Source organism: Scylla paramamosain, chromosome 14, assembly GCF_035594125.1.
Source record: "Scylla paramamosain isolate STU-SP2022 chromosome 14, ASM3559412v1, whole genome shotgun sequence".
Classification (NCBI taxonomy): Eukaryota; Metazoa; Arthropoda; class Malacostraca; order Decapoda; family Portunidae; genus Scylla; species Scylla paramamosain.
In genome coordinates, this window is record NC_087164.1 from 23826636 (window position 1) to 23839347 (window position 12712).

The 12712-nt window shown below is 44.6% G+C and overlaps 1 protein-coding gene across 1 annotated transcript in view; it reads right to left on the minus strand.

Moving 5' to 3' along the window:
- LOC135107137 (uncharacterized) overlaps positions 1-12712 on the minus strand; it is a 41211-nt gene that overhangs the window by 3956 nt on the left and 24543 nt on the right. The window contains exon 5 of the mRNA XM_064016847.1: positions 6115-6219. Within this exon, the coding sequence (XP_063872917.1) occupies positions 6115-6219 (105 nt within the window). The remainder of the gene's footprint in view (positions 1-6114; positions 6220-12712) is intronic.

Below are 12712 nucleotides of genomic sequence, written 5' to 3' on the forward strand. Positions count from 1 at the left end.
CTCCTCCTTCTTCTACTCGTCTTCCTCCTCCTCCTCCTCCTCCCTCTTTCAATCACCAGCTTCATCTTGTGTTTTGCATTCTATTCTCCTTATCCTTCCTTCCTTCCTTCCTCCTTCCCTCCCTCCCTCCTTTCCCTTGCATCCTGTGATCACGATACAACTGCTTTTCTTCTTCCTTTCTCACCCTACTTCCTGCAGCTTATCCCTCTTTACCTTCTTTCTTCACTCACTCCCTCCTCTTCCTCCTCCTCCTTCTCTCTTCCTCTCATCCTCTCGCCTCATCTCGTTTCCTGCACTTCTCTTTCTTCTTCACCACTTTATTCAGTAGTTCCTCCCTTCATTTCTTCATTCACGTCCTCTTCCCTTATCTTATTCTCCTCTCTCTCTCTCTCAGACACACGCGCACTCACTCACTCTCTCTTTCTCTCTGGCCGTCTCTTCCTTTACCCTCCTCGCCTCGTTTTCTGAAGCCACAATAAAGAGTCACATAAATAAACGAGCAGGACGAGGCTTGCCATGCAGTAAAATCATGCAAATCACACCTCGGGAAACACTACAGACTCCTTTATTTTTTTATGACAGGAACACAAGTTGTACTCAGGAGGAGGAGGAGGAGGAGGAGGGGGAGGGAGTCGAGCAGGGAATATATTGAATGAGGACAAGGGAAGGAGAGGAAAGAAGCGGAAAAAGGAAAAGGAATGTGAGAGAGACAGAAGAGAGGTGGAGGAGGAGGAAGAGGAGGAGGAGGAGGAGGAATATATGAGCAGAGGAGACGCGAGGGATGGAGGAGAAAATATATAGATTGAGTGAGGAGATTAAAGAAGAGGAGAGAGAGAGAGAGAGAGAGAGAGAGAGAGAGAGAGAGAGAGAGAGAGAGAGAGAGAGAGAGAGAGAGAGAGAGAGAGAGAGAGAGAGAGAGAGAGAGAGGGAAGGGAAGAAGAGGAAAGGGAGAGGAAAGGAAAAATTGATAAAGAGGAGAGGGAAACACAACGAAAGGAGACTGGAGGAAAGGAAAGATATAGATGGAGAAAGAAAGAGAAGAGGAAGGGAGAGAAAGAAAGGAGGAAGAACAAGAATTAAGTGAACGGAAGATAAAGAGACGAAACGAATGAGAGTAAGAGGAAGAAAAAAATAATGGAGGAAGAGGGGAAGACTTGAGCGGATGAAATAGAGGAAGAGAACGAGGGAGAGAGGAAGGAGATGATGAGATGAACGAAAAAGAAAAGGAAGAGATATATTAAATAAACGGAAAGAAGAGGAAAGAGAGAAGAAGAGACACGAGGAGAGAAAAACGAGACGAGAGAGGAAAGTGGAGAGGGGAGGAGAGGGGTAAGAAGACTAAAGAGGAAAGAAGAGGGAGAGGAGGCACGAGGAGGGGTAAGGAGACTAAGAGAGGAGGAGGAGGAGGAGGAGGAGGAGGAGGAGGAGGAGGAGGAGGAGGAGGAGGAGGAGGAGGTAAAGAAAAGGGAGCCATGGCTATCACGAAGAAATATATCCGGGAAGTGTGTGTGTGTGTGTGTGTGTGTGTGTGTGTGTGTGTGTGTGTGTGTGTGTGTGTGTGTGTGTGTGTGTGTGTGTGTAGAGAATACAACAGCATATATATCACAGCGCAAAACAGTTCAATACATCGTCAAATTGGCATCATTGTTTATTCATTTAAGAGATGTAATGAAAGTGAAGGAGAGGAAGAAGACGAAGAAGAGAAGGCAGAAGAGAGAGAATTGGATGAGAATACCTATAATAAAACGCTGAAAGACGGATACACACACACACACACACACACACACACACAAACACCACAATTTTTTTTATTTATTTATTTTTGTTTTACACACCATACGAATACTGACGCGTCGCTCAAAATTCCAAAATAGATGTCCCAGGAAATCACGATGTCCTGCTGCATTACCACGGTGGCCCTCTTTGGAATGGGAAGACAAGACGAGAAAAAAAAGGAAAAAAAAATCATAAAAAAAAGGAGAGGAAATATGTCGCAAGGTTAGGCACGGAGCTTCACTCACGCAGAGGGGGAAAAAAGTTGAGAAGTATTACCAACCTTTCTGACGTGACGTGTACGAGTATGATGCAGCGGCGGGAGTGAAAAACATGAGGAGGGTTGGATCCTGTCAGCGACGCTCTGGGGAATGCACCGCCACTCGCAGGACCAAACGAGAGAGAGAGAGAGAGAGAGAGAGAGAGAGAGAGAGAGAGAGAGAGAGAGAGAGAGAGAGAGAGAGAGAGAGAGAGAGATTGGGGTGGTGGGAAGGCGTGGGTGGAGTAATGTAAGTTTAAAAAGGAAAGGAAAAGGAAAGAGGAGAAAAGAAGGTAAAATTAAATAAAATGGGAATAAGACAAAGACAATAATTATAATGATGACAATAACAATAATAATAATAATAATAATAATAATAATAATAATGATAATGATAATAATAACAAATTTTATTATTATTATTACCATTACAGTAAAAATTATATTACTACTACCACTATTACATTTACGATTACTATTTTCGTTGTTGCTGCTGCTACTACTATTACAATACTACTACTACTACTACTACTACTCCTACTACTACTGCTATTGCCACCACCAACATCAACACCATTACATCTAGAGAGAGAGAGAGAGAGAGAGAGAGAGAGAGAGAGAGAGAGAGAGAGAGAGAGAGAGGGCGTAGCATGTAGTTAGTTGCGCACGCGTGAGTCTGGTCTGCTTGAGGGGGGCGATTCGCGCCTCATAATGTATGCAAGTGGAACACGGCTAAGTCATTAGGGGAGGCGGCGGAGAGCACTCTTGAGGACACGGGGCGGAGCTGGGGAGGGCACGCCGAGGAGGAGAAAACTGCCAAGAAAAACCTGACGAGGAGAATTCACCAGAGGGCGTGAGCAGTTCCTCTTCACAAAGATGGAAAGAAATAAAAGTGAGGAATGATATTGAATTTATGTTAAGTTAAATCAGCAGTCTTCCGTGGAGGCGGGGAATGGTAAAAGAATAATATTTCTTTCCTACTTCACTGTCGCTGGGAGAGGAGAGTGAATGGCAGCGCGCGATTGGCGATGCCCGGCAGGCAGGATTCATCACGGGCGGCGAGACCTGACACGGAAAGCAAAGAGATGAAATAGATTGATAACTGTGTGGTAAGTAAAATGAGAGAGAGAGAGAGAGAGAGAGAGAGAGAGAGAGAGAGAGAGAGAGAGAGAGAGAGAGAGAGAGAGAGAGAGAGAGAGAGAGAGAGAGAGTAAATAGATGATATCGATTGATTACGTAATATGCAAGATTAAAAAAATAACGTCGACAAAGGAGGCAGCTGACACACACACACAGAGAGAGAGAGAGAGAGAGAGAGAGAGAGAGAGAGAGAGAGAGAGAGAGAGAGAGAGCATGTGGCTGGCTGGCTGTCTTGACCGGCGGCAGTGGGAACCCGAACACGGCTTTAAAAGAACCTAATACCGGCTGAACGCCCAGGTCCCTGAAAAGACGAGCGGAAAATTGGTGGGACGTTAAAGGAAAGTTTAAGGTTCAGGATCAAAATTCGATTGAAGACGAATCATAAAGAAGTGAAAACGACGGACGGCAAAACTTCCATCATTTGGCGTAAAGGCTGCATTGTTTTCCTTGTACATCTGTCAGTGCGTCTGTCTTTATTCTTTTCTCTGTCTTGTCTGTCATTGTGTCTGTCTGTATATCACGTCTTATCTTGCTTTTTTTTTCTCGTCTGTCAGTGAATATGTCTGTATTTTATGTCTCCTTTTTCTTTTGTCTTGTCTGTTTGCCTGTCTGTCTGTTCGTCTGTCTGTCTGTATCTACTGGCCTGTATACGTCGTTTTGTTTGTTTGCATCTATGTGTATAATATGTCTTTATGCCTGTCTGTATAAGGTCTTTGTTTGCCTGTCTGTCTGTCTCTGTAATCTCTCTCTCTCTCTCTCTCTCTCTCTCTCTCTCTCTCTCTCTCTCTCTCTCTCTCTCTCTCTCTCTCTCTCTCTCTCTCTCTCTCTCTCTCTCTCTCTCTCTCTCTCTCTCTCTCTCTCTCTCTCTCTCTCTCTCTCTCTCTCTCTCTCTCTCCAGCTTTGATGCGGTATTAAACAGAAGCATTCGTCACGGAGGGAAGGAAGGGAAGACAAGGCAATGAAAGGGAAGGGGAGGGAAGGGGAGGGAAAGGAAGAGGAGAAGGGCAGCGGCAGGTTGGCGGACATTGTTAAAAGGAGAAAGTTAAGCATAAAAAACTGGAAAAAAAAGAGAAGCGGAAAGGAGGTACATGAGAAGGGGAAGAGAAAGAGTGCGAGAGAAAGGCAACAGAAATCCCTCCGGCACGGTGCTGAATTACATTAAACCCAGAAAATTACCGCCAGTGTCTCTGTGTTGCTTCTGCTTCTTCCCTGCTAAGAAAATTGAGACACTTTGCCGGCTGCTGCTTCCTTCCTTCCTTCCTCCCTTGTGTGTGTGTGTGTGATGAGCACCCAGGGAGAGTCATCACGTGCTGTCATCCAAGAGTTCGCCCTCCTGACAGCACCTCTGATGAGACTCCCTCGTCTACAAGGTGACAATCAGAATAGTGAAATTGTACTCATGCTTCCACAACTCATCCGAATATAGAGAAGAAAGAAAACGGAGTGACTCTACGTGTCATGAAAAATAATGCACGCAAAACAAGCCAACTGTCACCAAACACAATCTAAAAACGACATCAAGATCGATGCAAATAAAGATATCCGTCATCCAAACACTGTAATTCCAGACGACCCTTTCCCTGAGTTGCTTCACAAAAACCAGCCCAAGAAGGGAAGGCAGCGGCTTACGACAAGCAAACATCGCACAAACGAGCCTTCCACGGCACAAACCTTTCATAATTCACGATGGCGAAAACAATAGCGGACTCGCAAACGTGGCCCAAACACGCCTTGGTGACCTCTCTTCCCCTTGCCAGTCCCAACCTTCTCCCTTTAAGACTCGTTCGGACCACCAACAAATGGCTGGAGCACGGCCGGGGGCTGATGGGACCCCGCACGTCACTCCTCACTCCTCACTGACCCACTGAAATGGCGATAAGAAGTCGGTGGTGGTGAAAGTCCTGAAGGAAATCCCGGCTCACCACCACACGGAAAGAGGAGGTGAAGGAGGAAAGAGGAGAAAGATACGAAAGATGAGGAGGTGGCTTTCAAGTAGCGTTCTTGTTGCTGGCGTTGTTTTCGTTGATGGGATGTAAGGAGTGGAAGGGACGCGTGTGAGGGTGTGAAGGTTTAGAGGCAAGGCGGGAAACGTGTGCAAAAGGGTCATGGCGGGGCGAGGTGAGGGAGGAGGCCATGTTTGTGCGGTGGCGAGAACACAAAGAGGCGCGGGGTGAGGGAGGTGAGGAAGGGCAGTCGTTCGACCTCCAAAAATATGGCAGCACCACACTACACAATAGAACACACGCCCCACCTAACTGTCTGAACTTGGCCCCTCTGTGTTCAAGCAGTTCATTGCAAGTAGTTTCAAGTTTCATCGTTACTTACTGCAGCTGTCGTTTGCTTAACATACTATTACTGAAAGGCTATGAAGGAATAAACTCTGACATTAGGATTAATCTGGACAGCAATATAGTTGTGCTGATCATCTCCAGGAGAACAATAGCAGGAGGTTTTATGGACTAATAATAGTGCATCTCTACAACAGGAAAAGGACGCCCTCTTGCCTTACAGAGCAAAGATTGTAGACAGCGCTGAGAAGACATGACTAAAATTAGTGTGGGCTGCAGCAGCTTATGTGGAAAAGATATGTCAATTAGCTAGAGTGTAAAACTGTCGACATAAGCACGCCAGATACATTTTCCGAAATATCTGGACTTTATACTTTATTATTATTATTATTATTATTATTATTATTATTATTACGTTGAAAACATACAATACTGGAGGTATAAAAATTTTGCTTCTGTTCCATTTGTTTTTACCTCGAATTTTAAAACCACAATTAAAAACAATGATATCTTACTTTTCTGTTCCGAGAGAGAGAGAGAGAGAGAGAGAGAGAGAGAGAGAGAGAGAGAGAGAGAGAGAGAGAGAGAGAGAGAGAGAAAGTAACTGCATTACCACGGAAGTTTAAAATTTACTATAACACAACCATTACGAACATAATGTAGGAGGTATATCTCTCTCTGGTGCCAGGAGGGTCTGTGCAGCGCCACCAAGGGTTAGCCAGCCGAGGAGGCGAGCAACACATACAAAGCCGCAACACACTGAAAGGGAAGGAGTTTTTGTAACCAGAATTCATTGCCTCAGAGGAATACCCAGGCGCGGGATTCCTCCTTATGAGACGTGTGGTGAGAGAGAGAGAGAGAGAGAGAGAGAGAGAGAGAGAGAGAGAGAGAGAGAGAGAGAGAGAGAGAGAGAGAGAGAGAGAGAGAGAGAGAGAGAGAGAGAGAGAGAGAGAGAGAGAGAGAATCAAATACCGTGTTCGATGCTGTCGCCCACAACATTTCCCTTTTATTGATAACATTTCACCTGTAACTTTCAAGGCAAGCGCTAAAAATAAGAAGCAGGTATTTTACAGATTTTCAAAGGTTAGTTCCACTACATAATGCACGTAACCTTATACTGCCTCTAATTTGTTTTTCCTCGAGTTACGGAAGCTTGACACGTGAACGAATTGTTAATGTCAACACAACAGTACGCTGTCGCTGTCGGTCGGTCATGTGATTTTCTTTGTGTCACGGTCCAGTTCTCGATGAAGATAAAGTCTTGCTTCGCTCCTTTGAAATACTTCAGTGTGGATTTCTGTGACACGGACAGAAAAATGGGTAAAGGTTGAAATAAAAAATTTTACCCGCAGATCAGCGACTCCCTCCACAAAAAGAAAAAAAAAAGAATAAAAATAAATAAAAATAAATAAATAAATAAAAAAATAAAAAAATAAATAAAAAAAAAAATAAAAATCAGTTATCACTCCTTATATTATTAACGTCTTCGCTTCCAATTTCAAGATAACTGGAATCGTTAATGTCAATGTGATTAAAAGAAAACTTTCATCTGAAGAAATAAAAAGTGCCACTAACAAGTCTGCGACTCTTTTTCGTTCTTCAAATTGAACGTGAATAAATAAATTTTGATCAGCGAAACCTTGACCAGGGAACGAGATGATGTCTCGTTTGAGATGACTTGTGTTTGTTGAGCGAAACAATGTTTGGACTCTTCTGCCTTTCAGAGTCAAACATTTTACCACAAAATGTGTTTACTCTTTATTTTTTTACGTATATATATATATATATATATATATATATATATATATATATATATATATATATATATATATATATATATATATATATATATATATATATATATTCTAGCGATGCTTCTTTTTCGAAACAACTCTGAGGATCAAAGAAATTGCTTTGTACCGGTTATCACAAGTTGTTTCATCCGGTACATGTTTGGAAATATTCTTACAGTTGTTCTGAATATATCTTGAATTTAGAAACATGAGCATCCGGTCATGAAATTTGAGGTAACCACTTCGCTCCCTGTAATATTTCCACTCTAAAGGAAGTTTTAAATGCACTGACGTGGAAATAAGTGTGCCGACAACGTGAGACGCGGAGACGACATCACCAAACTGTTGGACAACAAAGCACAGCCATGGAGTAGAGAGCACTCACTACCTTGGCAACGCACGCTCATCCAACACATTTTTAAAGGCACGAGTGGAAAAAAATATCCCTTGGTAGTTTTAAGATGCTTGCCATCGTTATTACAGGATATAAACGTCTGTCAAGCAACTAGAGTCTCTCTCTCTCTCTCTCTCTCTCTCTCTCTCTCTCTCTCTCTCTCTCTCTCTCATGGGAAAAAATGCCTCTTTGTGCTTTTATTCGGGTAACAGTTTCACAATACAGCAGACTAGTTCGGTTTTTTTCCTTCGTTGAGTAATAATGATCATATTCTTGAGTTATATTTGAGATAAATTATTTTAGTTTTCGCCAAGAGTGCGGGTGTCTTGTGAGTGACATTTACTTTACGGCGCCTGGAGAGCAGCGTGGCAGTTGTAAAGAAAGTTGTTGTCGCACCCATCAGTTACTTCATTCCTCTCGGCTCCTTGTCAGGCTTGGCGGGTCGATACTCTGTGAACTGGATAATCTTGCTGCGAGTTTCTTTGTCTGAGAGTTTAGAGGAAGACAGACGGGTACTTATATTGACAGACAGACAATCACACAGACATATATAAATAGACAGAGATAAATAAATAGAGAGAGAGAGAGAGAGAGAGAGAGAGAGAGAGAGAGAGAGAGAGAGAGAGAGAGAGAGAGAGAGAGAGAGAGAGAGAGAGAGAGAGAGAGAGAGACAAACACACACACACACACACACACAGATTGTTCACTCCATCACAGCCGGCAGTAACGACTAACGTACTCACTCACTCAGTGGCGGGGCTCACTCATCATAGGACAGGTTATACGCACCCGCCCATTTTAAGAAACACGAGGCGAGCGGACCGCCTGCAATCACCCGCCGGCCTGCTGAGTGGTGCTGCTTCCCGACCGGCAACGCTCCTGATGAATGCTTTCCGCGCGTTGCTTTTTACTCAGTCTCTGCCGCCGCTTGAGTTCCGCCGCCCTCGCCACCGCCAACCTCAAGTGTCAGGCAGACCCTCGCTCCTCTCTCCGGCTTTCCAGACTTGTTACTCGGCTACTGTATGTACGGGTGTCAGTCTAGCTTAACAAAGAGAGCTTCCATGGTTATTGTAAGAAGCGAGGAGATAAATCAGTGTAGTGCCGAGGAGTGGAAGAGGAGGAGGAGGAGGAGAAGAAAGAGAAGAAGGAGAAGGAGAAGGAAAAGAAGGAGGAGGAGGAGAAGGAGGAGGAGAAGAAAAAGAAGGAGAATGAGAAGGAGAAGGATAAGAAGAAAAAGAAGAAGAAAAAAAGAAAAATAATGATAATAATAATAAGAAGAACCGGCGGGGGGAAATTGGCAGAGGAGTTAGGAGAAGAATTACGGAAAAAGTAAAAACTGAAAAAAAATGATGCTAGGAATTAGAAGAAAATTAAAAGAAGAAAAAAAAAACAAGGAGAAGAAAAAAAAGAGAAGAAAAAGGAAGAAAGTGTCTTAGGAGGAGGAGGAGGAGGAGGAAAAAGAAGCAGCAAAAGAAACTGGTGGAGAAAACTGACAGAAGACTCAGCAGAAAACGTAAAAAATGAGAGAAAGAGTGAGGAAAAAGAGAAAACCAGATTTAGATTCCGCTGAGCAAACCTTGGAGAAAACTTAAAACTTCAACAGAGAATTATCTTTTTGAAACGCTGAGTAAATAAAAGAAATTATCACACACACAAAAAAAACACGAAGTAAATCCTGAGTTTTTACCATAAGAAAAAAAAAAGAGTAGAAAAAAAAAATAAAAGCGAGGTGAGAGAGAACTTGAACAAATCTAGAGCAAATCTTTGGAAGGATTAAATAAGTCTTATGAGGACAAAATGCGCGACGGTGTCGTGAAATATAAAAGGAGAAAAATATCTTTGCATAACATTATAAAGAAACTAACACATGAGTGCCGCCTCCGCCAGCAGCAGCAGCAGCCAGCAGCAGCAGCAGCAGGAGGAGGAGGAAGAGGAGGAAGAGGAGGAAGGGGAGGAGGAGGAGGAGGAGGAGGTGGAAGAGGAGGAGAAGGGAAGGGGAAGGGGAAGGAAAAGAGGAAGGGGAAGGAGAAGAAGGAGAAGAAAGAAAGAAAGAAAGAAAGAAAGAAAGAGAAAAAGGAAGTAAAAAAAGAGAACAAAGAAAGAAAGAAAGAAAGGAAGGAAAAGAAAGAAAACCATCACCACCACCACAACAACAACAACAACAAGAAACCAAAACAACAAGCAAGAAGACGGAGATGCAGGAATAAGATTAAAGAATAAGCAGCAGCAGGAACAGCAGAAGGAGCAGAAGCATCATAAATCCGTCAGCAGTGCCTGGGCCTGCCTCTCGCCGGGCCATACATTACCGTGCACTCAGTAGCCCGTCCCGCCCGCCCTAATGGTGGATCGCCCGTCAGGAGCCTCAGTCGGGGCCAACAAACGAGCTTGTTCATGATTATTACTCGCGTCTTCCATCATCCTCAGCGGAGAGCCCGAGCCTTAGGTCATGTCTACCTCTCACGTGCATTATTATTATCTCCTTACCTTCCCCTCTCCTATCTCCTCCTCCACCATTACTTTCCTTGCTTTCTCCACCCCACAATTCACGTTGTTGTAACTCCTTTTACTTCTGCTGTCCCGTCTTTGTTAATTAAATGTTGGAGGTGAGCGCGCGAGAGAAATATGGGAAGACACATTGCTCTCAGAAGTCAGAAAGAAAATCAGGCTTCCAAAATAGTTTGAAGAATTTCGGGGGATGATTAACTGGTCTCCAGAAAGAACTGAGTAATGAGAGGAAAAATAAGACGTCAGAATGTTTCGGGCCGCCAGGAGAAGTGAAAGAGGAACAAAAATACTAAGAAACACTTGCATTAGTGCGATGGACAAAGAAAACGTAAAAACGAGTAAAAGCTTTGGGTTACGAGTCCTCTTAAGAGAAGTAGGAATGCAATTAGCAATTTCGGAGGGACATTTCCGTGATAGCGACAAGAGGAGGAGGAAGAAGGAGGGAAAAGATAAAGAGATAGCTTGGAATCGCTGAGAGACTGAAAGCGAGTGAGAAGAGGAGCTCTCTGAACCTTAACCTCAAGAAAACCGTTACCTAATGTCATTTCGTACGCTGTTCAGGGGCGGCGAGACTACTGTGTGTGGGGTCCGCGTCTTGGTCTTGCTCCTCTTTTTCTCCCCTTCTCCTTTTACTGTTGTCTTCCTCTTTACCCTCCTTTTACCGTGAATCCCTTCTGTTCCTTCCCTTTACCACATGCTGTCTCCATCCCTCCATTTGTTGTCCCTCCTTACTTCCTTCCCACCACCATCACCACCTTAACTGTTTCTTTCTGAGCTGTCTTTGCTAATATTCTCTTGAGTTCTTGGCATCCTTCCTCTCCTATTTCTTCCTCTTTCCCTCCTCCCCTCCTCGAAACAGCGCCACCAGCAACTTAAACTCTTACACCATTTGCGCCGCGTCTCTAATTATTCCGCCGCGCTAGTCTCTTCTTTGTGCATAAATATTTCTGTGGTGGACAGCGCTGTAGTGGCTCATCTCTTATTTCTTCCTCGCGGCCGCAACCACTACCCGATCCTGCTCTCTCCAACACGCCGCCGCCGCCACCGAAACCACCAAAACCATGTACATACCAGAACCTGCTACTCTTTTCTACTATATTCTTTTCTTCCTGTCGCTGTACCTTCGGAATTACTAACATTTTCGCCGCTAGGGTCTTGCCTCCAATTACCACCACTAATATCTATTCAAGCTGCTCTTTTTCACTACCATATGTATTCTGTCCCTCCCTGCATTATACTTTTATGATTATTAACACCATCACCACAGCGACCACTATACGATACCCACTCACAGCACCCTTCCATCATCACCAATACCGCAAATGTTGTAATATCCACTTAGCCAATACAATACTTATCGAACATCACCACAGGAGCTTCTGACTCACTATTACCACCACCACCACGACCACAAACGCCCACCAACACCATCGCCACTTCGCTCCACGTCCGTCAGGAATTTCCGGCACTCGCTAGCTGGTTAGGGTGCAGAGCGTGACCCAGGCCGATTGTCTGACCCTTGACCGACGCCTGAAATATTGACACAATCGTTTTGTTGCCGGCGAGGAGGTAGAGGAGGAGGAAGAGGAGAGATGGTAGTGGTGGTAGTGGTGGCGGAGGAGGAGGAATACAGAAGAAAAGCAAACAACAGCACACGTGTTGGCTCTTACGGGGCTGTTTGTTTGGACTATACTAACTAGCAAACAATGTAAGAGGAAAAGGATAGAAAGATGAAGGCTCCTCCCCACCCACAATTTCCTCCAGCCAGTGGTGAAGAAAGAGAATGACAAGGAGAACGAGGAGAAAGAAGAGGAGGACGAGGACGATGACAACAACGACGAAAACTAGAAAGGGATAAAGGAGGATAAGAAGAACTACAACAACGACAATGAGTATGGCAGGAATGAAAACAATGACGACGACAACTTCAACGAAGACGATGACGAGGAAGCGGAGAAGGAGAAAGAAGCAAGATGACTCGGAAAGTCTTCAGCGGGAATTAGGGAGGAAAAAAGAGCCAGAGTCACAAAGCCGTTTCCGAGAAGAGCGAGGCAGCCAGATCCTCTCCAGCAGTGAGTAAGTAGCGCCTCGAGAGGGCTGGAGGAGCATGATTACTCCGCCTTCTCGCATATCATACTAATTAAACCCATTCATAGAGATCCAGTGTCTTCCAATGAGCATCGCTGTGGCTGAGTTGTTTATGTCACTCCCCGACTCGTATCTCCTACTCTTACTCCTTTGAATAAATATAAAGGAAAGCGAAGGCTGTCTCGTTCCTTGTGTAGCTCCTGGTGTTTATGCCTCAGCCGCTCTTTTGGCAGGTGGACGGATGCGCCACCTCGCCACGCCACCTCCATCTACCTCCAAGCTGGCGGCGACTGAGCCCACCCACTGCGCCCAGCCCTCGCCACCGCCTGTCCTGGCTCTCTCACACACACACACACAAAGTCTCTCTCTCTCTCTCTCTCTCTCTCTCTCTCTCTCTCTCTCTCTCTCTCTCTCTCTCTCTCTCTCTCTCTCTCTCTCTCACACACAAACACCACTCTTCCAAGCACCAACC